This window comes from Takifugu rubripes, unplaced genomic scaffold, assembly GCF_901000725.2.
Source record: "Takifugu rubripes unplaced genomic scaffold, fTakRub1.2, whole genome shotgun sequence".
Lineage (NCBI taxonomy): Eukaryota > Metazoa > Chordata > Actinopteri > Tetraodontiformes > Tetraodontidae > Takifugu > Takifugu rubripes.
Window position 1 is genome coordinate 304,961 of NW_021821635.1, and position 27,500 is coordinate 332,460.

Below are 27,500 nucleotides of genomic sequence, written 5' to 3' on the forward strand. Positions count from 1 at the left end.
CAGCCTCACCTTCACATTGTTTTTGGTGTCCAAACCGTTGATAAACCCAGACAAAGTGTCGAGGAATCGATCAGCAGCAGCACCCTGAAAGGTTCAAAGATAAAATCATCCAGGTAATCTGACGTTTGAGTGGCTGTTAAAGATTCTTCCGGACCTCCTTAATCTCAAAGATCTTTCTGACTCGTTCAATTGCATCGTCAATCTCATTGGCTGGCGGGAGGACCTGAGTGCTTCTGGCCCCCAATGAGAAGCCTCCATATCTGCAGAGGGAAACAAAGGGAATTAGATTTTTTGGATTTCATAACTTTCACCTTGAACACATAAAAGAAAAGAAAATGAAATTAAAAGATTAACAGTAAATTAAAAAGGAAAAACAGATGCCGATTTGCAAGTTGATCTACATGTTCAGCGGAGCCAGAAGTGAATCCTTATCTGGTCCTGCCCACTTGGAACCCCATCTGACCTCAGACCCTCCAACTGGGTCAAGAGGAACCTAAAAAACCCTTTTAAAGTAAGAGCAGAACCCTGAAGGACAGCCACAGATGAGGGATCCACGGCATAGATGCCACATATACACACAACAGCAACATCAGTGATATACCTGCAATAACGTTATTGTTAGTAATGGTGACACTGACGATAAGCTTCATGACAAGACAGCAGCAACAGCAACAACAAAGAAGAGCAGAAGAGAAACGACTGACCTGAACTCGTTCACCCACACTTTGTTCTTCAGGCTGTGAAACCAGCACAGTTTTAGGTCTTCAGACAGTTTTTCCTCCTGATCTTTGCAGAGCAACCTACCTCTTCCCGATAATCTCAGCGTAGGTTTTGACCAGGTAATCCGAGACGTTTCTTCTGGTCAGGTTTTGCAGCGTGTCTGTGGCGCTCAGCTTCATCTGAACAACAAGTTATTTCAATGAATCTCACAGATCCAACCGATCCCTTTAAATCAGGCTCCCGTCCTTGTTTGGCATTCTGACCTCAGGGGGAGGGAGTCCTCCAGCACCTGCAGGACAGTCTGGCAGCATCTTCTTGTTCCTGTCACAGCTGCAGAAACAGGCTGGAGACGGGTTCTCCATGGTCCAGTTCTTAGAGTTGAGCAGCTGCTGGACACTCTCGGGGACCTCTGGAATGTTCCAGTCCTCATCGCCCATGGTACAGGGCGCCTCTCTGAGATCCATCAGAAGAGATCACATGATATGGACATGACCTTTAACTGTAAAAGCTCCCAGGTCCTATTAGCATTAGTCTTACGGGATGGGATGTCCGTCCATACAGCGTGTCCCTAACCCTGGAGCATCCAGCAGAGCATTCAGCAGCTTCTGCATGTTGACATCTGAAGGAGCATCATCACTAAAACACACAAGTATGTCAAGCTCCTCATCATTTTACGAGGAGCTTTACTATAGGCTGAGATCTTCTGGGCACCTGATGAAGGTAACCTGGTCCTCGTACATCCAGGGCTGCAGTTCCAGACTAGGATATTTTCCAAATGGTGGGACGATGAGGCTGAAGACGAGGGCGATGCAGACAAACACGGCAGGAAGGATGATCTGCACACACATTTAGCTTTGAGATTAGTGCACACACACGCACACACACACCCACGCACACACACACACACTCGCACACACACACACTCACCCATGCACATACACACACCCATGCACACACACACACCCACGCACACACACACACACACACTCACACACACACCCATGCACATACACACACCCATGCACACACACACACCCACGCACACACACACACACTCGCACACACACTTACACAAAGATTTATTCCTGTAGCTGAATATTGTTACCTCAGGAAGGCAGGTACAGAAAGGAGTGGTCCAAGTCCAGAACCTTGTGGAACTCCACTACTAACCCTACTATGTGAAGAGAAACAAACTGGAATCTATCTAATAAATCTGATCAGAGTCTAATCCCAGTGACCTGCTCCAGTCACTGTAACAGGATGTTCTAGTCAACTGTATCAGAGGCACCACTGACCCTAACCCTAACCCTGACCCTAACCCTAACCCTAACCAGGTCCTGCAGAACCAGTATAAAAAGCAGTCTCCTATTTGAAGCTCTGAGAAGCTCATCAGGAAGTCTCTCACATGCTGTTCGTGTGTTTTGATGATCTAAAACATGACTGACTTTAGAGATAAAGTGGAGATTCGGTAGATCAGTGATGGTGTTTATTGGTCTGATTTGTGCAACCTTCAGGTGGTCATGGGTTCATAACCTCTGGCTGAACTGATCTGAACAAGAACAACTGTTAGGCAAGAAGAAAATGTCCTCTATTAAGCATGTTGGAATTGGATCCAATGGACGGGGCGGACGGAGCTCTGTGAACTAAAGAGGACATCTCAGAGAAGCTCAAAGAAGTTTAGGGGCTTATTGGAGACCCAGCCTGAGGCTACGGGCAACACATGTGGGGCGGAATAACAGCTGTTGGGATGCCTGATCCAGTTTTTCTTTAATAGTATATACACTGTTGATAAAGACGTACACTTACAATTGGATGTGTGGTCGTGTTTGTGTAGTCAAAGAAAGGTTGTGTGGAATACCTGAGCGAAGAAGCCCTTCCTGGAGCGCCTGGCGTACAGAAATCTTTTCCACATCAGAGCCACAAACTGCTGTCTCCTCAGACTCCAGCCTGTCACCTGATGGGATCCTTTCCCTTCTGAGCACTTCAACCAGTCAGTGTCTCTGCACTCTGCTGAAAGGTCATGTGACTATCTTTAGCCTGAGCTGGTACCGTCAGTCTTATCAAGGTTGTAGAACAACAGGATGTTTTGTACCAGCATCTCCTTCAGACTCATTGCCATCGTTGCTATCGTCTTCTGTTAAAGGCTTCAGACAACTCTGATGGTCTCCTCCTCCAAAAGCATGAGTCTTCCTCCTCCTCGGAACAGGAAGTGTACCATCTAGATAAAAAAGGGAGGGAGTTTTGAGGGAGACATGCAGACATATTTGGGTTCACCTTCAGGAAGGAGAGTTCTTTGTGCTCCAAACAGAAGTTCAGGGTGCTCATTTTTCTGTGGGCAAAAAAGTGGCCTGATAACAACAGGTCACAGAATAAAGCAGCTGGAAGACGAACAGATGGATGTCTAATATTTCTGTTTCTGTTACATCTCTATCAAAACGAATACTCCTAAATAAAAATGACGCATTCGAAGAAGCAGAGACCGAAGACTGTCAGGAAGAATACGATTCCTTTGGATGCTGTAGGGTCTCTGTTCCTGGCACGTCATGTTCGGAGGAGACCCTGAGACAGACCCAAGGACCCGGCGGAGGTGGCCCGTATAGGCTACCCTACAAAATGTCTGCTTGTCTGACCCAGACACGGATAAAAGAGAGGAGGAAATGGAAAGACCGATCATGTAAGAGCAGGGGCCAGTCCTCACCTGAGGGCACTTCAGTGTCCACTCCATTATCTTCAGCCACCTTTAAAAAGATCTACAGAACACAAACACTGTCTCATTATCAGACCACTTTGATTGCAGTTTAGATTATAAGCCAAGATCTGAAGACAAATGATCTGAGGATCTCTGAATGTTCTCTACAGTATTTTCTGAGCAAACTTAAACCTGTCACCTCTTCTAGGGTAGTGTCAGACACTCCATAGCTGGAAATGCCAAGGTCAGGCAGCTTCCTGTCTAAGTCTTTAAAGAGCTCCACAAAGGCTCCCTCCTTGGCAGCACGATATGGCAGGACGTAGGTCAGTTCGTGCCCTAGGTCCTCCACCATGCGGGCAGCAGGTACATGGCTCAGGATCAGACTGGAGACTAGAGACACATCTGGAGTCACAAATGGTCCCTCACACACAGACGCAGCAGGGCCAGGCTCTGTGGAAGGAGACTCTGGTCAGACCAGCTTTTGGAAAGTGAGCACCTCAGCAGAAAGAGATCTGACCGGCGGTAGCAGCTTCACTCTCGTGCTCACTGCCGAGTCCTGCGTCGCTGCTGCTCACTGAGGCACACTCCCCCTCCTAACAAGGACAGCAGAGTGAACGACTAAAGGAAACACCGCACACAAAGATCAAGTCCAAGGTCAGGAATTCTGCATGAAACAATAGATGTCAAGACACATTGGAGCTGGATGAGTTACAACAGAGTAACAGAAACAGGCTGGAAACCTTCTTGGTGAAGGACACTGTGCTGGATGAGTTCCTGCAAGAACTGAGTGATGGTTCTGGTTCTTTCTTGACAAGTGTCAGATAATAGCCTGTTCCCAGTTGGTTCTTCAGGTACAGAGATGAGCCCACACAGCAGAGCTTCCCATGAGAAATAATGGCAATCCGATCACCTAACATGTCTGCTTCATCCATGTGGTGAGTGGACAAGATGATGGTTCGACCTGAAGACAATACAGGAAGTCAAGTTAAAGGCAGAGTGGTGAAAAGAACAATGTGACAGACTAATCCCAACATCTCACCTTGTCGGTACTGAAGCAGCAGATCCCAAATGCCTCTGCGGGCGTAGGGGTCAACCCCAGCTGTAGGTTCATCCAGGATCACGACTTTAGATCCACCAACAAAGGCCAGGGCCACAGACAGCTTCCTCTGCATGCCACCAGACAGAGAGCTGGTCCGAGAGGAGCGTTTGTGTGGAAGGCCAGTGTCCTGCAGGATCTGGTGGATCTCAGACTTCACCTGCTGCTCAGACATACCTTTGAGCCGCCCATAGAACCAGATGTGTTCCTCCACTGTTAACCTGTACCAGGGGTAAACATGCTTGACTAATAAACTGCAATAAACTGAGGTTCAGGAGGAATGACAACAGTAGTTAGAAACAGATTTACAGCTTCAGAATATACTGAAGAACCTCACGTTTCCTTTTTGCTACATTAAAAAGCTAATTATGGTACCCTAACCTAACCCTGACCCTGACCCTAACCCTGACCCTAACCCTGACCCTGACCCTGACCCAACCCTGACCCTAACCCTGACCCTAACCCTGACCCTGACCCTGACCCTGACCCTGACCCAACCCTGACCCTAACCCTCAGGCAACCCTGAGCCTAACCCTAACCCTAACCCTAACCCTCAGGCAACCCTAACCCTGACCCTGACCTTAACCCTAAGGCAACCCTAACCCTAACCCAACCCTGACCCTGACCCTGACCCTGACCCTAACCTAACCCTCAGGCAACCCTAACCCTGACCCTCAGGCAACCCTAACCCTAACCCTGACCTTAACCCTAAGGCAACTCTAACCCTAACCCAACCCTGACCCTGACCCAACCCTAACCCTAACCCTAACCCTAACCCTAACCCTTAACCCTCTAACCCAACCCTAACCCAACCCTAACCCTCTAACCCAACCCTAACCTAACCCTAACCCTCTAACCCTCTAACCTTAACCCTGACCCTAACCCAACCCTAACCCTCTAACCCTAACCCTGACCCTAACCCAACCCTAACCCTAACCATAACCCTCTAACCCTAACCCTAACCCTCTAACCCTAACCCCTAACCCTCTAACCCTAACCTAACCCTAACCTTAACCCTAACCCTAACCCTAACCCTCTAACCCTAACCTAACCCTAACCCTCTAACCCTAACCCTAACCCTCTAACCCTAACCTAACCCTAACCCTCTAACCCTAACCCCCTAACCCTAACCCAACCCTAACCTTAACCCTAACCCTCTAACCCTAACCCGAAGCCTAACCCTCTAACCCTAACCCGAAGCCTAACCCTCTAACCCTAACCCTAACCCTCTAACCCTAACCCTAACCCTAACCCTCTAACCCTAACCCGTGCAACCGTACATGCTGTGATGCAGCATCACCCTACACATACAGAGTGTCTTAAGTTATCGTGAGCGTTAGCTTAAATGTGTCTCTTTCTTGCTGCATATCTTCATGTATCAACCAACAATGAAATAAATAGGTTGATCTAAAACTAGGTGGGCTGTACAGAGATGGACTCCGATAGAGTATTATTGATCCAGTCACTTGGAGAACGTACATGCTGAAGAGAACATTGTGCTGTGGACAGACGCCCAGACTCTGTCTGATGGCACTCAGCTCAGCCCGGATGTCTCGGCCAAGGATGAAGGCAGTGCCGGAGGTTGGAGGAAAGAGACCGGTCAGAATGGACCTGCAGACAGAGGACAATGATCCCAGGGTACCAAAGCAGAGCGAGGCCAGGTTTGGTTCTTGCTCATCAAATTAAGAAGACTTCAAAGCACCTCAAGGTCTGAAGGGACACAACACATCCAGTAAACTCATAGCACCACTGCAGCACCCCTCAGGCCACTGCAGCACCCCTCAGGCCACTGCAGCACCCCTCAGGCCACTGCAGCACCCCTCAGGCCACTGCAGCACCCATCAGGCCACTGCAGCACCCCTCTGGCCACTGCAGCACCCCTCTGGCCACTGCAGCACCCCTCTGGCCACTGCAGCACCCATCAGGCCACTGCAGCACCCATCAGGCCACTGCAGCACCCCTCAGGCCACTGCAGCACCCATCAGGCCACTGCAGCACCCCTCAGGCCACTGCAGCACCCATCAGGCCACTGCAGCACCCCTCAGGCCACTGCAGCACCCATCAGGCCACTGCAGCACCCCTCAGGCCACTGCAGCACCCCTCAGGCCACTGCAGCACCCCTCTGGCCACTGCAGCACCCCTCAGGCCACTGCAGCACCCATCAGGCCACTGCAGCACCCCTCTGGCCACTGCAGCACCCATCAGGCCACTGCAGCACCCATCAGGCCACTGCAGCACCCCTCAGGCCACTGCAGCACCCATCAGGCCACTGCAGCACCCCTCAGGCCACTGCAGCACCCATCAGGCCACTGCAGCACCCATCAGGCCACTGCAGCACCCATCAGGCCACTGCAGCACCCATCAGGCCACTGCAGCACCCATCAGGCCACTGCAGCACCCATCAGGCCACTGCAGCACCCCTCTGGCCACTGCAGCACCCATCAGGCCACTGCAGCACCCCTCTGGCCACTGTATAGTATACTACACTACACTACACTACACTACACTACACTATAATATAGTATATATGGAGGAAGAGGTGTTTGAGCAAGGCTGCCATACATTTGCTCATTTCCGCTCTGCCAGGGTGTCCCTCTTGCTGAACAAGGCAGAGTCAGAACCGCGTCATGCAGACGAGAACATTGCTGTGGCACATTAGCTTGTATAAAGAAGTCAACTAACAGAAAAGTGAGAGTTGCCATGCTAGGGACTAAGTTGTCTACACATTAGTAGTAACCTAGAAATGGAAAAAGGTCAGAAAATGGGTGGATGGTTGTTGCCTCTGTTGTGTTTAATGTCATTAGTTACTAATTGTCCCTCCAAGAAATGTGCATAGAGCCAGTCAGTGTCTCAGCATGTTCATTTGTAATTGTTTGCATATTATGAATCAGATTCAAAGAATTCCTAAGGGAATTCCAGCCCGCAGGCCCTTGAAGAACGAAGGAGCCTATGGTTTGGTAGAAGAGGTTTGTCAGCCAGGCCTCAGGCCTCATAAAGAGGGTTAGGGTTGACTGATGAGAATGAGGGAGAAGGTCCACGTTGGTGAGGCCCTAAACAGCCATAGACAACTGGAGAACAACTGGAGAACAACTGGAGAACAACTGGATAACAACTGGAGAACAACTGGAGAACAACTGGAGAACAACTGGAGAACAACTGCAGAACAACTGGAGAACAACTGGAGAACAACTGCAGAACAACTGGATAACAACTGGAGAACAACTGCAGAACAACTGGAGAACAACTGCAGAACAACTGCAGAACAACTGGAGAACAACTGGAGAACAACTGGAGAACAACTGGAGAACAACTGCAGAACAACTGGAGAACAACTGGAGAACAACTGGAGAACAACTGGAGAACAACTGCAGAACAACTGGAGAACAACTGGAGAACAACTGGAGAACAACTGCAGAACAACTGGAGAACAACTGCAGAACAACTGCAGAACAACTGCAGAACAACTGGAGAACAACTGCAGAACAACTGGAGAACAACTGGAGAACAACTGGAGAACAACTGCAGAACAACTGCAGAACAACTGGAGAACAACTGCAGAACAACTGGAGAACAACTGGAGAACAACTGGAGAACAACTGGAGAACAACTGCAGAACAACTGGAGAACAACTGCAGAACAACTGCAGAACAACTGGAGAACAACTGGAGAACAACTGGAGAACAACTGCAGAACAACTGGAGAACAACTGCAGAACAACTGCAGAACAACTGGAGAACAACTGCAGAACAACTGCAGAACAACTGCAGAACAACTGGAGAACAACTGGAGAACAACTGCAGAACAACTGCAGAACAACTGGAGAACAACTGGAGAACAACTGGAGAACAACTGCAGAACAACTGCAGAACAACTGCAGAACAACTGGAGAACAACTGGAGAACAACTGCAGAACAACTGCAGAACAACTGGAGAACAACTGGAGAACAACTGGAGAACAACTGCAGAACAACTGGAGAACAACTGGAGAACAACTGCAGAAGTGTTTGGCCACGGTGGCAGAGGCACCAATGATTTCCAATGGTGCCATCTTGATGCCTCCAGTCTAGAAGCTTCTTTTATTCCAACTCCATTTTGTACTCACATGGTGGTGGTTTTTCCTGCTCCATTGTGTCCCAGGAAAGAAGTGATCTGTCCTTCATAAAAGCCAAGTGTCAGTCCATCCACAGCCAGCTTCTTTCCATGGCGATAAACTTTGACCAGGTTTTCGATGTAGACTCCGAGTTTTAGGTGAGACGGCTCCTCCTCGATACACACCGCTGGAACCAGAAGGTTGGCGGGCTTTGTGGGTCAGAGTCTGCTTCACCTCCTCTGTGACAGCAACTGTGTTGTGTGTGTCTGAGTTGTGGGTTTCTCACCTTCTGTGTTGACTTTCAGTGGAATCTTGTTGGATGTTTTGTCTTTCTCTCCAAACCAGTAAGACTTGGTGAAGGGAAAGTACCAGGGTCGAGGGATGCCGTACTGACCTGAGAATCACAGCAGCAAAACCTGTGTCAGACCTCACCGACGGAACATATGTGAACAGGAAATAAACTGTGTTCAAGTTTCCCAGTTCAACCGTTTACCGTCTCCGCCAGTGGCTCTTACCTGGGAAAACAGCCTCGAGGTACCACGTGAGGACTCCGTACAGGACGGAGTCGAAGTACATTAAGCCGATGGCGGTACGGAGGCTGAAGTCATCTTCCTCCAGAGGACTGGAGACCAGATTCTTCCACTGAATCCCAACCCCTTGCTCCTCAAACAAAGCAAAGTACTCACACCCGAAGCCGAAAGCCACAGGAGACAACAGGCTCTGCAGGACACGTGAGATCAAAACATGACTCAATCGTGCCTGTTAGAAGGCCACATCGTGCACGTCAAAAGGCCTGATGGTCTTACAGCAAAAACTTTGGATGAAAAGCCAATGTAGTCCTCCCAGGCGACACAGAGGACATAGGGCAGGTAGAGGGTAAAGTAGATGATTCCACCACAGGCTGCTGCCAGATTAGCTCGAGCAAATGCAGTACTGAGCAGGAAGCACTGCATGATTGTGACCACAGCATAGGAGCCAAGGAAAAGGAAGACTACCCCGGGGTCACTGTAGGGCAGCAGGTTTCCTGTCTGTTAGAAACATCAGAGGTTTAGTAATCCAAGCCACACTAGCTTACTGGGTCCTGGGATGTGCCTCTGAACCCCAACAGGCTAGGTCACTATAACAGTACGGAGCGTGAGCAGCTGCTGGATATACAGTATGTGTGGATCCAGGATGGCGTCACCTTGAGCAACAGCACCAGCAGTCCAGCGCTGATCAGTAGAGGAACCAGGCTGCTGATAAACCAGCTGCACCACAGGATTCCATTATTCAGGCCCATTATCCTCATGGTCTCCTTCAGCCGAGCCTCTTTTTCATACACCACGCTCTTCAGTATGATGGCTACGGAGTACATCCAGGCCAAGGTCATGAACAGAGGCATGGAGCGGCTCATTACCCTGAGGAAACTAAAAGAGGAGAGGGTGGTCAGAGCGTGGTCAGGGTGTGAACATCTGCCCTGGGTTAGGGTTAGGGTTAGGGTTAGGGTTAGGGTTAGGGTTAGGGTCACGCTCACATGTCATCAACGTAACAGGGATACGGCATCTGCTGGATGTAAACTCCTGTCTTCTCCTTCGTCCCCGTCATGGCCCTGATGATGCCGTGCTCAACAAGGTCCTGCAGGTAAGAGAACCCGCCCCAGATGTAGCGCATGTCTTCAAAAGGGTCAGCGCGAGGACCGGGGTCCCAGTACCTGAGGGGGACCAGACAAGCCGGGTCACGCCTGTGGTCAGTCGGTTGAATTGGAGTGGTCGGTCGGTCGGCCGGTCGGTCAGTCAGCCAGCCAGTCAGTCAGTCAGTCAGTCAGTCAGCCAGCCAGTCAGTCAGTCAGTCAGTCAGCCAGCCAGCCAGCCAGTCAGTCAGTCAGTCAGCCAGCCAGTCAGTCAGTCAGTCAGTCAGCCAGCCAGCCAGCCAGTCAGTCAGTCAGTCAGCCAGCCAGCCAGTCAGCCAGTCAGTCAGTCAGCCAGTCAGTCAGTCAGCCAGTCAGTCAGTCAGTCAGTCAAACCCTTGACTTGACAAGGATGATGAAAGGAAAACATCTGGCTGAGTTTGTTCACAGGCTGTAACTGGTCTAAACCGGTTGACAGTTGTTACTAAGCAACCGTTCTGGATGACCTGCTGTGGGTTTGTGCGTTCTTACGCGTCTTTGATTTTGTTTGTCCGCTCCACATTGTCGATGTCCATACGGATCTTGTACTTGAGTTGGGGGGGGAGCTTGGAGGCGTTGGTGTCCACATCTGTGAAAACGATGCCGGCCCAGAACTTCCTGTCCTCCAGCAGCACCATGGACTCGTTGACCATCGTCTCCTCGCTGGGAACGGGCTCCAGTTTGTTCAGATTCACACACTGAGACACACACACATCATCAGCCGACCGGGTCAACCCTGACCCTGACCCTGACCCTGACCTGACCCTAACCCTGACCCTGACACTGACCTCCATGAAGCGGGAGATGCTCATGATGGCCTGGTCAGTCTCATTAAACACGTCCCTCCATGTCAGGCTGCCCCCTGCTGGCCGGGAGTCTTCTGCTTCTTTTGACAGGAATTTCGAGACGTCAGCAACCGTCCAGTCGGTGTTGTTCAGCTGAGCGTGGAAGAAGCTAGCGGTGATGTTGTTCTTCAGCAGAGTCTGGAGATTCAGATCAGGGATTAACTTGATTAACTCTGGACAAATGAAACCAATCCAATGATGGAGCTGATTGATTATTCCCAATTTCACACCCTAAATTTAAGAAAAGAAAACAAAGATAAACAAGGATAGTGTGTGGAGCCTGTTTACCCTGATCAAATCCATCTGCTCACTGTTTTCCATGAAATTCCACGCTTTAGGTCTCATCTCCTCCCACATGCCCCCCAGGTCCCTGAACACACCGAGTTCCTGAAAGGTCCGGTTGACCTGCACACAGCACAGGGGCCTTTGGTTAGAAACCTCCTGCAGCAGGTCCCAGGGCTGGAAACGTTCCTTCTGATACCTCGTGAATGACCCGTTGGGTGGCAGGAGTGTCAGGAGTGTACAGGATCTTCCCCAGCAGCAAAGGCTTCAGAGCCTGCCAGATCATCCGGGACATCGGGTTCAAGTCCATGTTCTTCACCAGACTGTTGCAGTACGGAGCTGCACACACGCACACACACACACACGCACGCACACACACACACACACACACACACACATTCTGGTTTAGTGGTTACAGGACACCACAGCGGAGCTCCAGGACCTGAGGTTTGTGAGAACCTACTGGACGAGTTGTCGTATAACAACGAGGACTCTTCCTCACTGCTGTTGTAGTTTCCAAACAGAGCCTTGTAGTTGCTGTCCTCGTACCAGTTCAGGGATTTGATCTGCAGGCCGCCACCCTCCGGATGACCACACACAATCCTGGAGACTGCCTGGTACATGGTGCTCGGTGATGATGTGGCATTTTGTGTCAGGAAGATGATCTCGTTCCTCAGATCAATCCAGCTCTTCATACTGGCCAACTAGAGAGAGGAGACCCAGCAGGTCAACTCATCCACAAGAGAGGCTCAGGATAATTAGGCTTCAAAATAATTAGGCTTTAAAAACTGTGATTTCTTCTAATTATTAGTGGGTGACTGAAGGCTGTAGTTAACTAAATAAGTGCTGACTTCAACATGACGACTTTCTGCTGAGCTCAGCTGACTTCAAAACTGCTGACGTGCAGATTGAGGTCACTGAGGTGGAGAGAACTCCTACTGTTGTGAAGTCTTTCCAATAATGACGCCCCAACACTCCTTAAATGACCATCTGAAGTTACACACCACCTCTAACAAACCAGTAATCCTGGAACATGTAAACCAGCAAAGTGAGGTTTACTGAGTTAAGAAGGTCCAGGTGAGGGTTCGGGTTCGGGCTGGGCAACAATGATCACGAGAGTCCTCATGTGCATGAGTAGAAGATCTCAGCAGGACAGAAACGCTGTTTGTTGTTTCTGCACAGAACTTCAAGTCTTTGTTCAGCTGCACATGCAGAGGACAAACACACACTGACCCTGCTCAGGGTCCCAGCGGCTCCAGGAGGAGACTGAGGGGTCGATACGGACCCTGTAGACCTGTAGAAGACCTGTAGAAGACCTGTAGAAGACCTTACCTCCACAGCAAGCGAGCCCAGACTATCCAGAAGGTTGTTAGTTGCCCTGGTAACCTGCCTGACAGCATCAGGGTCTGACCTGACGTCTCTCTGGGACAGAAAAGGACACGAGTTGTTAGGGAGCACACACACACACACACAGACAGACAGACACACACCCTCACTCACACACACACCCACACACACACACACACGTGGGAGGAGTTCAGCATCAGTGGTGAAAAGATTTGAACTTTAATTATTTGAACATTCCTTCAGGAGGACTTTAACTCTAAAATCATCAAGTTTTTACTGTTAACTCTGATCAAAGGGAAGAGTTTTCCCTTTGATCAGACTCCAACAGAGGCTGAAGACCATCACTGAAATAAGCTTCTCCTGCTTTGACCCGAGAGTTGAGCTGCTAAAGCAGAGACACCGATCACTACACTTCCTGGGATCATCATGTAGATCATCTGGGATCATCATGTAGATCATCTGGGATCATCTGTCCAGGGCTGTTCTGGAGATCTCAGATGTTGGGGGGTGTGGCAGCTCTGACCATCAGTGTCACATCTCTGTCTCCATCGCCAGCATCTTCTGTAGGTGGTCACCTTCATGCAGGTTAGAGCAGCTGGTGCAGCTGAGGCTTCTCCTCCGCTGTAGGAATCCAGATGCTCCAACTAATGTCAACTATTGGGAGTGAGTTTGTCTCACTTCCTCTTGGGAACATGTGGAGCTGATGTATAAAGCCTCAGCCTGTAAAGATCTGACCAAGAAGGTTCTTTGGAGAGCAGCAGGAACAGGACATCTCCTTGGTATGTGCAGCACAACCTGCTAACCTCAGTCTGGATTTGCACAGTTCCACTGAGCTCCAAAGGGTAGTGATATGAAGGTCACTGGTTAGGGTTAGGGGTTAGGGTTAGAGTTAGGGGTTAGGGTTAGGGTTGGGTTAGGGTTGGGGTTGGGTTAGGGGCTAGGGCTAGGGTTAGGGGCTAGGGTTAGGGGTTAGGGTTAGGGTTAGGGGTTAGGGTTAGGGTTAGGGGTTAGGGGCTAGGGTTAGGGTTAGGGTTAGGGTTAGGGTTAGGGGCTAGAGTTAGGGTTAGGGTTAGGGGCTAGGGTTAGGGTTAGGGGTTAGGGTTAGGGGCTAGGGTTAGGGGCTAGGGTTAGGGGCTAGGGTTAGGGTTAGGGGCTAGGGTTAGGGGCTAGGGTTAGGGTTAGGGTTAGGGGCTAGGGTTAGGGTTAGGGGCTAGGGTTAGGGTTAGGGGCTAGGGTTAGGGGTTAGGGTTAGGGTTAGGGTTAGGGGTTAGGGTTAGGGCAGTCCAAAGGTCAAAGTGCCTCTGAGCTCCTGAGGTTAGGGTTAGGGTTAGGGGCTAGGGTTAGGGTTAGGGGTTAGGGGCTAGGGCTAGGGTTAGGGCTAGGGTTAGGGGTTAGGGCTAGGGTTAGGGTTAGGGGCTAGGGTTAGGGTTAGGGGCTAGGGGCTAGGGGCTAGGGTTAGGGTTAGGGCAGTCCAAAGGTCAAAGTGCCTCTGAGCTCCTGAGGTCTACCAAACACAGATCAACATCTGGAGGTTCTTCACCAAATCACATGAAATCCAAGATTCCCGTCAGTATAAAGCTCATTAGCATATTTGCTCCTCTGCAGTATCATTTGAGGTGGAGGCAGAGAGTCACTGGACAAGAAGATTCCTGCTTCGCCTTGTTTTTCTCCTGGTTGTGAGCAAGAACTGCTGAAGTTCTTTCACCTGGTTTTACATTTGTTTATGAGAAAACCATGGAGAAGACACAAAAAACTTTCTCTATAGGGTTATTGGGACATTATCAGACGTTAAAGTCAGGTATGATTTTACCTGGATGGGCTTGAAGAAGTCCAGGTTCAGCAGGAAGTGTTCTTCGGCAAGGTTTAACCAGGCGGGAGGGGCGTGACACAGTACTTCCTGCACCAGCACAGACGTCTGTAGATCTGAGATCGTCACAAAGTCCTCCAGTGTCTGCTGCCCCCCCTTCCTGGGACACATGTCCCTCAGGTGAACTCCAAAACCTCTGAGGAGAACCTGAGGTGGTGGGCAGGAGAGAAAAGTCAGAAGTTTCCTTGGAATTGTGGTTGCTATGGTCCAGTGTCCACAGTGTGCAGGGGCAGACGGCCGCTAACCTTCCCCAGGTTGATGTCGGCCTCTCTGATCTGCTGAATGGCGTCCTCAGGAAAGGAGACGTTCCTCCGCAGGAAGCTTGACAGGGTTTCGTTGTCTCGCAGGAAGTGCTTTAGCTTGAAGCCTGAGGGAGAGATGGAGACAAGAGCAGCTGACATCAATCACCTGAAGCCTGACTCACAGTTCCTGTGTCCTGTGCAGCACCTGTCCAGGTGTGGCACACTGCTGACATTTAACTGGGAGGGGGTGTGGCTTGACCACAAGCACGGGCGGAAACATCAGGACAAAGATTCTCACTGCATACAAGTGACAACATGTGCAGGCAACACACACACACACACACACACACACACACACACACGCAGATGTGCAAGTTTAAACATTCTACACCAGGGGTGGGGAACCTTTTTCATATCGAGGGCCATTTCAATTTTTATAAAGTCCTCCGAGGGCCATACTATTATGAACACATAGGGATGCAAAAAAAAGTCTATAACCACTGTGTTACTAAGTCTCATGATTGCTGCATTTGAGTTTGAATTATTTATTTAGCACACATGCATATAAAATCACCAAAAAAAATAGAATAAAATGACAAACAAGTAAAATATGTTTTCATGGTCATGGTGCAGAGTTGAGGCAAGAGACCCGTAAGGGCCTGTTTGAGGCCTCTACTCACAAAAACTGCAATACAACAAGATAATCAAGAAAATAAATGAAAAAGAAAGATAAAGACAATAATAATAACAACTAGAAAGCACTCGGAGAGCGCAGACCTCCGCCAAGCGCAACAATTCCTGGCATATTGTGATTTCCACCATAAATATTAGTCCCACATATACTTTGACTACATATTTAGATTCCTTGACCATAAAAAACATACCGATAGCCACTGGAATCATAACAATATATGTCTCAGTTCAATAGTTATTCACGAAAAAAAATTCATGCTTTGAAACAATTTTACTTTGTCCGGCGCGAGCGCCTCAGCGGCGGCTACGAGGCGCGTTCACGAACTCTCCTTCGGCGTGAGGTTTCAGCTTCGTGGCTATTAATTCACTCACCACAAAACTTGCACGCGTAATATTCTCTCTGTCGGTACACGGTCGTGTGAAAGCTGCTTGTTGAGCCTCCAAACTCCGGCGAAGAGCGTTAATTTTATCCAAACTCATCTGTCCTTTCAATTTGTCGAGTTTAGCGTGTTTCGCTAGGCATTTTTCGTCCATGTCAATCAGTCCAGCCCACTACGTACATCACATGCTGTGTTCACTGACCCTGACCTTGACTCGGACATAACATAACCGTCTGTTTTATCTCAGAAAACGGGAAAATATTTCCTCGTTACGAAAGAAATTTCAGGATACGAAAGGCAAAAATACGCTACCGCTGCTACTCGCAGCTCGCGGAGTTTAGCGAACGGTCCCACTGTATAAGTGCACATATAAAATATAAAAATCTTATTGCGTTGCCGGCCGGTAGAAATGGTCTCGTAGGCCGTATACGGCCCGGAGGCCGGGGGTTCCCCACCCCTGTTCTACACAATCACACTTGAATAGCTGATGGGGAGAGGTCCTCCGCAACACTAGGGGGCGATATACATCTCTCAGCAGGTTAATACGGCCCCTTTCTGCTTGACCTATTGGGTAACATGAGACAGCTGGAGCATTGCTATCAACAGGAAGCTGGAGAATCCGGCAGCTTTGTTACACCTACGTAATGTAGGCGTCACTTATCGTACAGGTCAGCTCGCTCTCCCTCGTGGTCATGTTGATTCTGAGGGGCAGACAAGAACGCCGCATGCCAACGGCAGCTTTCTTGGATGGTTTATTTCCGGGGTCATAACCAGCATGGAGGTTGTGGATCAGGAGCACGTGTTGTTGCGTTGAAGTCCGATCAAGGCGTAAACTTGCCAGAGCGCCTCGGTTTTCCATCTCATTAGCTGGGTGTCTCGGTCGGATACGGAGCACCGATATCAGTCGCACCCTGACCCTGAACCCTGACCCTAACCCTGACCCTGAACCCTAGCCCTAACCATGAACCCTAGCCCTGAACCATAGCCCTGAACCCTGAAACCTAGCCCTGAACTTAACCCTGCCCCTAACCCTAACCCTGAACCCTAGCCCTGAACCCTAACCCTGACCCTAACCCTAGCTCTAACCCTGAACCCTAGCCCTGAACTTAACCCTGCCCCTAACCCTAACCCTGAACCTGAGCCCTAGCCCTGAACCCTGACCCTAACCCTAGCTCTAACCCTAACAGTAACACTAACTTACTTACACTCCAGTTTCCATGTGAATGAAGTGACTAACACAGGATACGTTTCTGCCCAGATGTTGACACTCTGCAGGAGGAAGTGATGTCATCAGTTCATCATCTATTTCTTACTGATGCTTCCATTTCTTGATTCAGCCGCTGGGATCTTAGAGAGTGACCACTGCCAGTAAAACTGCTGAGTCATGTTCTATGTTTTAGGGACAGAGTGAACCCGGGACAGGTCAGGGGACACGCTGGGCTGTCTGAGCGCACCGTTCCAGACTGATGTGATTGGTTAAATGAGGAAGTTCCCCACAGAGCCACGTTTCTGCTTCAACAAGCTCTCGCTGCATGACTCTCAGCCAATCAGCAGGCAGCGCCATCACGGGTCACAGCAGACGTCTGCGTCTGACCGCCAACCAACAGCTTTACAAAGGTTATGGAAGCACGCCTGACTGGTTTAAAAAACAAACAAATAAACAATCTTTGAATCAACCATATGATGATTTTCTGACTGATTGTCTGATTAGATCAGACCTCAGTCATCAATGTCCCCTTGCTGACTGTCCTCGGAACATCGGGACGTGTCCTGGTGTCTCTCTGGGTGTTTGTTCAGCTGCAGTCCGACTCTTGAACCCGGTGACGCTCAGCACGCCGCCGCCAGTGTGGCGTGCTGAGATGAGGCTGTGCTGAGCATCGCCTGCTGAGGCTGTGCTCACTGAACTCTCACCAGGTGAGAACACCTGAGGACACGCCCTCTTTCCCCCTGCGCAGGGAGGCCGAGCGGCAGTGGGAGGGGCTGGCAGGTTACAGCAGGCCTGGGACCAAAACAGCCCCCGCAGACACAAAAACAGAAAACATGAGACAAAGGAAGAAATTCTTTGTGTGGTGGGAGGCTGGAGAACATCTTCTCAGGTTTCCCTGCAGTCAAAGACGCCAAGATGTGGCGGCACGCCTCCTACCTGAGCGACGGTCCTGCAGCAGCTGCAGCGCCCGGGACAGCTCCTTGAACCCGTCCAGGTTTTTATCGTTCTGACTGTACAGAAGAATCTTCTTGACGTCCGAGAAGAGGCGAGAGATTCTGAGCAAACAACAGAGAAGCAAACCGACCAAAACCTGATTACGTCTGAAGGGAAACATGAACAAAAGACAGAACGGTGGAACGGTGGACCATCCCTGGCCTTGGCCCAGACCACTATGGGTGAGGGGGCTCATCAACGCCCCTTTAGGGTCTAGGCCCCCTGAAGCCCCCATGGTGCCTCCGTGCTGCTTGGGCTCTGATCACAGGAGAATTCCAAAGCAAAGAGTCTGTTTTTTACTCACATTGAGTCATTAAAGTTCCCAACGACACCAGGAGACTCCCCAGGCGTGGGGCTTCTAAAGCAGGGGTTGTTAGCGTTGCAGAGGATCCCCTGCAGCCAGGGCAGCGTTCCAGCCGACGGCATGGCCTTGTTGGGGAAATGGCCTACAGGAAGGAAGAACACATCTGCAAATAGGAAGGGATCTACGATCTTTCTCAACAGGTTTAGACATCGCTATGCTATAGATTCTTATATTTATGGCACAGAAATGGGGAAAAAGCACACGGATTGGTGTGAACTGGGAGGAGCTCAGGAGGTCTACTGGGTTCCTCATTCAGCAACAAGTCAGGGAACCTGAGGAATGAATCTGGTTCCAGGTACTTGTGATTGTTCCAGGTGATTGTGCTCCTTTAGCATTAGCTAAGCTGCTGAGCGTACGTGGGATGCTAACACATGGGCTTTCTGATCGTTCAAAGGCGTATAAAACTCTCTGACTCTGAGGGTCTACTGGTGTTTCCCGCCTGCTCTGAGGGACGATCAGGACGATCAGGACGGGGACACGTGGACTGCCAGAGTTCATCTGAAGATGTCGACCGTTTATCTCCCCACTGTGTTGGAACAAACCATCCATATGTTGATGTGAACAGGTAGATAAGCTCCCACTGGATTATTATCATCTGAGAACCTTTACCCCCCCGCACCAACACGGCCAGGCTGAAGAAGCTGCTATCAGGAACCTTTAGGACTGTGACACTGTCAGATGGGCTCGCTCTAATCCAGACTGATAAGATAAGGAGGAGAAGCGCCTTTCATTGACACTCAGCAGAGGCTCCACCCACTTTCTCTAATTAAGCACTGAAACACAGATCAATACAGCAATCAGGACTAAAACAGGCAGACAGGCAGGCAGACAGGCAGACAGGCAGACAGGCAGGCAGGCAGGCAGGCAGGCAGACAGGCAGACAGGCAGGCAGACAGGCAGGCAGGCAGACAGGCAGACAGGCAGGCAGACAGACAGACAGGCAGACAGGCAGACAGGCAGGGAGGCAGGCAGACAGACAGACAGACAGACAGACAGACAGGCAGACAGACAGACAGACAGACAGACAGACAGGCAGACAGGCAGGCAGACAGACAGACAGACAGACAGACAGACAGACAGACAGGCAGACAGGCAGGCAGACAGACAGACAGACAGGCAGACAGGGAGGCAGACAGACAGGCAGACAGGCAGGCAGACAGGCAGGCAGACAGGCAGGCAGACAGGCAGGCAGACAGACAGGCAGGCAGGCAGGCAGACAGACAGGCAGACAGGCAGACAGGCAGGCAGGCAGACAGGCAGGCAGACAGGCAGGCAGGCAGACAGGCAGGCAGGCAGACAGACAGACAGGCAGACAGGCAGACAGGCAGGCAGGCAGACAGGCAGGCAGACAGGCAGGCAGGCAGGCAGGCAGGCAGGCAGACAGGCAGACAGGCAGGCAGACAGGCAGGCAGACAGACAGACAGACAGGCAGACAGGCAGGCAGATCTGGGAGCAGTCTTTTCCATCAGGTTTTCCTTCCTCCACCATATTATGGGCTGCTGCTGATCTTCATGCGTGAAGGTTCAGAGCTGAACCACGTGAGACGTGTTTGAACCTGCTGGTGATTCACAGATGAACATTCCAGCGCTGCAGAAGGTGGAGATCAGAGCAGAGGCAGGATGATGGCCCACAGGCCTCTACAGGAACCCTGAGATCTGCTTCTGGGTCAGGTGGTTAGCTTAGCTTCCTGTTATCTGCACTACATAAATGAATGATTGATTTATGGAGCCGTGACCTTCAGAGCTTCTGATAATGGACTGACAGCTCAGCAGGAACTAATCACAACTCCTGATCAGCAGTTACTGGATCTTCACACTGACGCGCTGCAGCTGACGAGTAGCCACAACTTTAGTGGGATCTACTCCCAGCATGCACCTTGGTCACCAACAAGCAGCCAGCCAGATCAGGAGATCAGGACCAAGACCAGAAACCATCTCAGAACCCATCTGCTGATGAGGAGCGAACACTGGATCCCCTGGTGATCCAAGAGTTGCTGAACTTACACTCGTGCTGCTCGTAGGGGGGGTAGCTGAGGCGCACGGTGATGAGGATGAAGAAGATGAGCAGGGGCCAGATGATCTCGGCCAGCAGCTGGAGCTGGAACACAGACAGGAAGTCATCGGCATCATGCTTCACTTACTGAGAGATCTCTACAGATCCCTGTGGAACCACACGGATCTCTGTGGATCACCAAAGGCGGACACAGGTGAGCGTGCATAGACAGGAGAACAGGAAGGATCCACTGAATCTACTGAGGACCAACAGAAGGGAGGCAGGAAGTGATCTGCAGGAAGGAGTTTTCAAGGTCAGATCACCTGGGAACCATTCAGGACCACCTGTGATCAACCAACCCTGGTCTGATTGGGTGAAAGCAGTGGATCAGGATCGGATCTCAGTAGATCAGGATCGGATCCCAGTGGATCAGGATCGGATCTCAGTGGATCAGGATCGGATCCCAGTAGATCAGGATCGGATCTCAGTGGATCAGGATCGGATCCCAGTGGATCAGATCCCAGTGTGTCAGGATCGGATCCCAGTGGATCAGGATCGGATCCCAGTGTATCAGGATTGGATCCGAGTGGATCAGGATCGGATCCCAGTAGATCAGGATCGGATCCCAGTAGATCAGGATCGGATCCCAGTGTATCAGGATCGGATCCCAGTGGATCAGGATCGGATCCCAGTAGATCAGGATCAGATCCCAGTGTATCAGGATCGGATCCCAGTGGATCAGGATCAGATCCCAGTAGATCAGGATCAGATCCCAGTGGATCAGGATCGGATCCCAGTGGATCACCAGAGGGATTACTGACCGTCTGTCGGCGCCTGGAGGTGAAGTTCTTCCACAGCAGCAGGCTCAGCTGGGTCCACACGGACATCCTGGCTGCAGCTCCGTCCCGGCTCCAATGGTCCAAGTCTGGATCAAACACACGAACGTGTCAGCCGGGGTCAAAGGTGACGGGTCAAAGGTCACATCCCACACTAGACTCCCCCCTTCTGCTCCGTCACCCCGTGGAAACATGACAGGTTACATGACAATAAACATGTTCCAGAACACACAACAACCTTAGAAACGGGTCAGAACCTTACAGAACCGATGAGATCACATGTCCAGATGTGATTACAGATGTTCCCTCAATCAATCAATGAGTTCTGATCTGTAGAGCACCACTAGTCATCACGACCTGTCTGTCAGCCTGCCTGTCTGTCAGCCTGTCTGTCTACCTGCCTGCCTGTCTGTCAGCCTGCCTGTCTGTCTGTCTGTCAGCCTGTCTGTCTGTCAGCCTGTCTGTCTGTCAGCCTGTCTGCCTGTCTGTCTGTCTGTCTGTCTGTTAGCCTGTCTGTCAGCCTGTCTGTCTGTCTGTCAGCCTGCCTGTCTGTCTGTCTGTCTGTCTGTCTGTCAGCCTGCCTGCCTGTCTGTCAGCCTGCCTGTCTGTCTGTCTGTCTGTCTGTCAGCCTGCCTGTCTGTCTGTCTGTCTGTCTGTCTGTCTGTCTGTCAGCCTGTCTGTCAGCCTGTCTGTCTGTCTGTCAGCCTGCCTGTCTGTCTGTCTGTCTGTCTGTCAGCCTGCCTGTCTGTCTGTCTGTCTGTCAGCCTGTCTGTCTGTCTGTCTGTCTGTCTGTCTGTCTGTCTGCCTGTCTGTCTGTCTGTCTGTCAGCCTGTCTGTCTGTCTGTCTGTCTGTCTGTCTGTCTGTCTGTCAGCCTGCCTGCCTGTCTGTCAGCCTGCCTGTCTGTCTGTCAGCCTGTCTGTCTGTCAGCCTGCCTGCCTGTCTGTCAGCCTGCCTGTCTGTCTGTCAGCCTGTCTGTCTGTCTGTCTGTCTGTCAGCCTGCCTGCCTGTCTGTCAGCCTGCCTGTCTGTCTGTCAGCCTGTCTGTATGTCTGTCAGCCTGCCTGCCTGTCTGTCAGCCTGCCTGTCTGTCTGTCAGCCTGTCTGTCTGTCAGCCTGTCTGTCTGTCAGCCTGTCTGTCTGTCTGTCTGTCTGTCAGCCTGTCTGTCTGTCTCTCTGTCTGTCAGCCTGTCTGTCTGTCAGCCTGTCTGTCTGTCAGCCTGTCTGTCTGTCTGTCTGTCTGTCAGCCTGCCTGTCTGTCTCTCTGTCTGTCAGCCTGTCTGTCTGTCAGCCTGTCTGCCTGTCTGTCTGTCTGTCTGTTAGCCTGTCTGTCAGCCTGCCTGTCTGTCTGTCTCTCTGTCTGTTAGCCTGTCTGTCAGCCTGTCTGTCTACCTGCCTGCCTGTCTGTCTGTCAGCCTGTCTGTCTGTCAGCCTGTCTGTCTGTCTGTCAGCCTGTCTGTCTGTCTGTCTGTCAGCCTGCCTGTCAGCCTGTCTGTCTGTCTGCCTGTCAGCCTGTCTGTCTGTCTCTCTGTCTGTTAGCCTGTCTGTCTGTCAGCCTGCCTGTCTGTCTGTCTCTCTGTCTGTCAGCCTGTCTGTCTGTCTCTCTGTCTGTCTACAGGCTGTCTGTCTACCTGTCTGTCTGTCTGTCAGCCTGCCTGTCAGCCTGTCTGTCTGTCAGCCTGTCTGTCTGTCTGTCTGTCTGTTAGCCTGTCTGTCTGTCTGTCTGTCTACCTGTCTGTCTGTCTCTCTGTCTGTTAGCCTGTCTGCCTGTCTGTCTGCCTGTCAGCCTGTCTGTCTGTCTGTCTGTCTCTCTGTCTGTTAGCCTGTCTGTCAGCCTGTCTGTCTACCTGTCTGTCTGTCTTATATAAACATGATATTTTGCTTTTTGTCTAACTCTCATCTCTTTGTTCTCATCTTCTTCTTTTAGACTTTTTTGGTTCCAGAACTTGAAATAAATCGAAAAAAGGTGAATAAATGTTAATGAATGAAAGTGACGTCATCAGCGCTTTCAAAGTGAAATCGTGCCTTAAACATGTTGAAAATGTGATTTCTTTCATGTATATATTTCCTTCATATCTGATTCTGATGTGAGCAGGAAGTTACTTTGTAAATTGAGAAAGATTTACCTGTGCGTCGGAACCAGAACTTAATAAAGCGCGTTAAACTTCTCACCTCTTTAGTCGCTTCAGCTTCAACAAACACTGAAATCACGTCTGGCAAAGTTCATCCACGTTCCTCCAGAGCGGCGCCTCCTCGCTCTCCTGTTGCTCCTCCTCACTCTCCTGTTGCTCCTTCTCCTCCTCGCTCTCCTGTTGCTCCTTCTGCTCCTCGGCTCTCCTGTTGCTCCTTCTGCTCCTCGCTCTCCTGTTGCTCCTTCTGCTCCTCGGCTCTCCTGTTGCTCCTCCTCACTCTCCTGTTGCTCCTTCTCCTCCTCGCTCTCCTGTTGCTCCTTCTCCTCCTCGCTCTCCTGTTGCTCCTTCTCCTCCTCGCTCTCCTGTTGCTCCTTCTCCTCCTCGCTCTCCTGTTGCTCCTTCTGCTCCTCGCTCTCCTGTTGCTCCTTCTCCTCCTCGCTCTCCTGTTGCTCCTTCTGCTCCTCGGCTCTCCTATTGCTCCTTCTCCTCCTCGGCTCTCCGCACCTCCGTCCTGTCTCACAGCATCTACTCGCGACAATCAAGCTGCGGGGGGCGGGGGCGGGAGCGGGTTCCGGTGGGACCTTCAGAATAAAGGTCTCCTTTCTCAGGTCGGCGAGATCAGAGGGCGGAAATGGGGAATATTCAGGAATCATTTCGGCTCTTTGACTTTTCTTTCAGACAACGAGTTCATATAATGGGAAGTTTTACTTTAGCAGGTGAACTCTGACCTTTGGTAGGTTGGATGTTACAGAGCGGCAGATTACTGAGCCGCCTTGTTATTGACAGCTAATTGATTCTTATTTAAGGCGATAATCGATCATGTTATCCACCGTTTCTGAGAGAGTATTAGTGACTGCGGATTACTAGTATTACCAGTATTAGAACAACTGCTGACTCTGCTCAAACTAGTGGGGCCGTTAGAGAACTGGAACATCTGTCTGTCTGCCTGTCTGTCTGCCTGCCTGTCTGTCTGCCTGCCTGTCTGTCTGCCTGCCTGTCTGTCTGTCTGTCTGTCTGTCTGTCTGCCTGCCTGTCTGTCTGTCTGTCTGTCTGCCTGTCTGTCTGCCTGCCTGTCTGCCAGTCTGTCTGTCTGTCTGCCTGTCTGTCTGTCTGCCTGCCTGTCTGTCCCCTGCTGTTGGGTTACACTGACCCCTGCTGGACAGCGGCGGTAGCAGCCGCTAACTATCAGATGGGGGTTGTTGGTACCACGTGACACTGGCAGGCGAAGGTGTCAGAGAGCACGAGGAGCTGATCCTGACCCCAGGTGACTCCGCCCCCCCCCCCCCCCCCCCCCCCACCTGGGAGCAGGCTCATCTCTAACATTCATATCTGCTAACATAATTGTGGTGAGAACAGCAGTGATGGATCTGGTCCCGCCGGTTCGGGTCGGGTCGGGTCGGGTCGGGTCGGGTCGGGTCGGTCCTTCCCAGGTGCAGCATGAAGAGACGCAGAAGCTCTTTTGTCTCTGACGCCATCAGACCCTGGAGCTGCTCAGTCAGGGGTGGAAGGTGAGCTGGGCTGCTGGAGCTTTCCTTTAGGGTTAGGACCAACCAACCAATCAATCAATCAATCAATCAATCAATCAATCAATCAATCAGGGTTAGGATCAATACATTGCTGATGGCAGGATCACATCCATCATTAGAAATCCTGAACCAACCAAGGATCACGACCAAGGTGTCCTTGAGATGGTCTCACTCACTCACTCACTCACTCACTCACTCACTCACACACTCACACAGACACAAACACACACACACACACTCTCTTTCTCTCTCTCTAACACACTCACACACTCCCCCCCCCCCCCCCCCCACACACACACTCACACAGACTCAAACACAAACACCACACTCTCTTTCTCTCTCAGACACACACACACACACACTTATTTACCCCCCATATACAAGCTGTCCAGTGTGTGTCTGGACACACGCCCCCCCCCCCCCCCCAGTGTGTTGCCTGGTACAACAGTCAACAACCCAACAGAGCTGCTCTGTCTCCTCCAGGCTGGTGCCACTTCACTGCTGACCCTGCACACAGAAGAGCCAGGAGCCTCCAGGTGTGTCCAGGACTCTCCGGGAGCCTCCGATCATGGACCCTCATCGGCCGCCTGGTTCCCAGCAGGTCCATTTCAGGATAAAGGTGCTGTTGGCAGTTTGCTGTTCTCTTCTGCTCTCCAGAACTAACCCCGTTGAAGCTCCTCTACTGGGCTGCATGAAGACTCCTGGTTTTCTTGCATTTGAGCCGCAGCAGCATCAACAACGACTGCTAACATGCTAACATGCTAACATGCAACCGAACAGACGATGTTCGATCCACCAGACGTCTCCATCGGTTGGTGGTCTTTGGTCTTTGGTCGAGTTTGAGTTGATCGTTAGAGGGAAACAGCGCCTCGGTGGCCCGTGTGAGCCTGCTTCCTTTGCGCGTGCGCAATGAGATGAATGGCCGCAGCGGCTCACAGCCCACCAGGAAGTGGCGGACGCGTCTTGGGCAGCTGGACCGCGCTCGGTGCGCTCTGAGCGGACAGTGGGATGCTGAGCGGGCCGGAGCCTGCACTCTGAGCGCCGGGACCGTCTCTGCTCCGGGAGCGTGCTGCGCCACACTCAGTGCATGCGCGCGGGGCCGTGTGTCCTCCCCCGCCCGTCTGGCTCCAAACCCCGCTGCTGCTGAGTTGAAGCTCCGCGAAGCTCCGTGAAGCTCCGTGAAGCTCCGGGCACGTCCACCCTGACTGCAATGGGATGCTGCGGTAGCGCGGAGGTAAGAGCGCCCCGCTCCGGACCCGCGACCCCCGACGCGCTCGTCCTCGTCCTCGTCCTCGTCCATCAGCCGTGTCCTTCATGACATCCCGGCGGGCCTCTCGCTTCTCCGTGATCGTGACACGGGTCCGCGGGATGGAGCAGGCCGAGTCGGGATTAGAGGCAACCTTTGTAATCCAATTAGCTGCTCCCGTGTTCAGGCGGAGTAGCAGGGCCTTCTCCCGGACCGTTCGGCCCGCTTTGTGTTTTTACTGGTGCGGAGGACGTGAAGCTGCGGAGGGTCCAGCTCCTCGGAGCGGCTGGTTCGGCTGGTTCGGCTGGTTCGGCGCTGCTCATCTGGGGCATCTTTGTTTGTGTGTTTCAGAGGACAAAGAGAGAATGGAGACCGCTGGAGGACCGGAGCTGCACAGACCTGCCCTGGTTCCTGCTCTTCACTGTCTTCTGCGTTGGCATGGTGAGCATCATCGGGTGGATCCCGCTCACATCAGCTGTTTATGGGCTGCAGGATCCATGGATCGGAGCTTTCAGGATCCATGGATCACAGCTTTCAGGATCCATGGATCACAGCTTTCAGGATCCATGGATCACAGCTTTCAGGATCCATGGATCACAGCTTTCAGGATCCATGGATCACAGCTTTCAGTGCCACTTTCCTGATTTACTGATGATCACAATCAGTTGATTTTAATGTGAATCAACCCAGGCACCTCTGCAGGTCAGCTGACTGGACGGGCTTGTGATGTCACAGTTTAGACCAGTCTGCTGCTGGTGCTAGATCGGGGGTTTGAGTCCTCGGGGGAGAGGACGTGGACTGTTGTGACCTCTCACAGGGTGTAGCCGACCTGTTCGTCTGACCACTGACCGGACTGTTGTCCCACAACTTTACCCACTTATTCACATAAAACCTCAGCAAAGACCAGATGGGACTGTAGACCAGATGGGACTGTAGGCCAGATGGGACTGTAGGCCAGATGGGGCTGTAGGCCAGATGGGACTGTAGGCCAGATGGGGCTGTAGGCCAGATGGGACTGTAGGCCAGATGGGACTGTAGACCAGATGGGGCTGTAGACCAGATGGGACTGTAGACCAGATGGGGCTGCAGACCAGATGGGAATGTAGACCAGATGGGACTGCAGGCCAGATGGGACTGCAGGCCAGATGGGACTGCAGGCCAGATGGGGCTGCAGGCCAGATGGGACTGCAGGCCAGATGGGACTGCAGGCCAGATGGGACTGCAGGCCAGATGGGGCTGCAGACCAGATGGGACTGCAGACCAGATGGGACTGTAGACCTATGTAGCTCAGCTATGTAGCTCAGCTATGTA

At 51.4% G+C, this 27,500-nt stretch overlaps 1 protein-coding gene and 1 pseudogene across 2 annotated transcripts in view; one reads left to right on the top strand and one right to left on the bottom strand.

Moving 5' to 3' along the window:
- The window catches only part of LOC105418367 (ATP-binding cassette sub-family A member 1-like), a 33,545-nt gene extending 9,928 nt beyond the window's left edge, over positions 1–23,617 (bottom strand). Inside the window, exons 1-34 of one of the 2 annotated variants that reach the window (XM_029832168.1) lie at positions 23,458–23,617; positions 21,274–21,377; positions 20,464–20,557; positions 18,401–18,542; positions 18,040–18,158; positions 14,827–14,948; positions 14,525–14,728; positions 12,700–12,789; positions 11,831–12,071; positions 11,567–11,706; positions 11,374–11,490; positions 11,029–11,223; positions 10,733–10,938; positions 10,109–10,285; positions 9,779–10,001; positions 9,402–9,623; positions 9,111–9,315; positions 8,882–8,989; positions 8,608–8,782; positions 5,985–6,116; positions 4,449–4,726; positions 4,150–4,370; positions 3,927–4,002; positions 3,609–3,859; positions 3,419–3,470; positions 2,813–2,938; positions 2,579–2,727; positions 1,432–1,556; positions 1,258–1,356; positions 984–1,173; positions 805–899; positions 705–737; positions 155–260; positions 10–84 (exon numbers count right to left, since the gene is read on the bottom strand). In XM_029832168.1, the coding sequence (XP_029688028.1) occupies positions 10–84; positions 155–260; positions 705–737; positions 805–899; positions 984–1,173; positions 1,258–1,356; positions 1,432–1,556; positions 2,579–2,727; positions 2,813–2,938; positions 3,419–3,470; positions 3,609–3,859; positions 3,927–4,002; positions 4,150–4,370; positions 4,449–4,726; positions 5,985–6,116; positions 8,608–8,782; positions 8,882–8,989; positions 9,111–9,315; positions 9,402–9,623; positions 9,779–10,001; positions 10,109–10,285; positions 10,733–10,938; positions 11,029–11,223; positions 11,374–11,490; positions 11,567–11,706; positions 11,831–12,071; positions 12,700–12,789; positions 14,525–14,728; positions 14,827–14,948; positions 18,040–18,158; positions 18,401–18,542; positions 20,464–20,557; positions 21,274–21,339 (4,854 nt within the window). In that variant the 5' untranslated portion in view covers positions 21,340–21,377; positions 23,458–23,617. Of the gene's footprint in view, positions 1–9; positions 85–154; positions 261–704; positions 738–804; positions 900–983; positions 1,174–1,257; positions 1,357–1,431; positions 1,557–2,578; positions 2,731–2,812; positions 2,939–3,418; positions 3,471–3,608; positions 3,860–3,926; positions 4,003–4,149; positions 4,371–4,448; positions 4,727–5,984; positions 6,117–8,607; positions 8,783–8,881; positions 8,990–9,110; positions 9,316–9,401; positions 9,624–9,778; positions 10,002–10,108; positions 10,286–10,732; positions 10,939–11,028; positions 11,224–11,373; positions 11,491–11,566; positions 11,707–11,830; positions 12,072–12,699; positions 12,790–14,524; positions 14,729–14,826; positions 14,949–18,039; positions 18,159–18,400; positions 18,543–20,463; positions 20,558–21,273; positions 21,378–23,457 lie in introns of both variants that reach the window. The other variant, XM_029832167.1, reaches the window with a different exon arrangement.
- Positions 23,618–25,864: 2,247 nt separating this feature from the next.
- The window catches only part of LOC101074838 (choline transporter-like protein 1), a 10,884-nt pseudogene continuing 9,248 nt past the window's right edge, over positions 25,865–27,500 (top strand).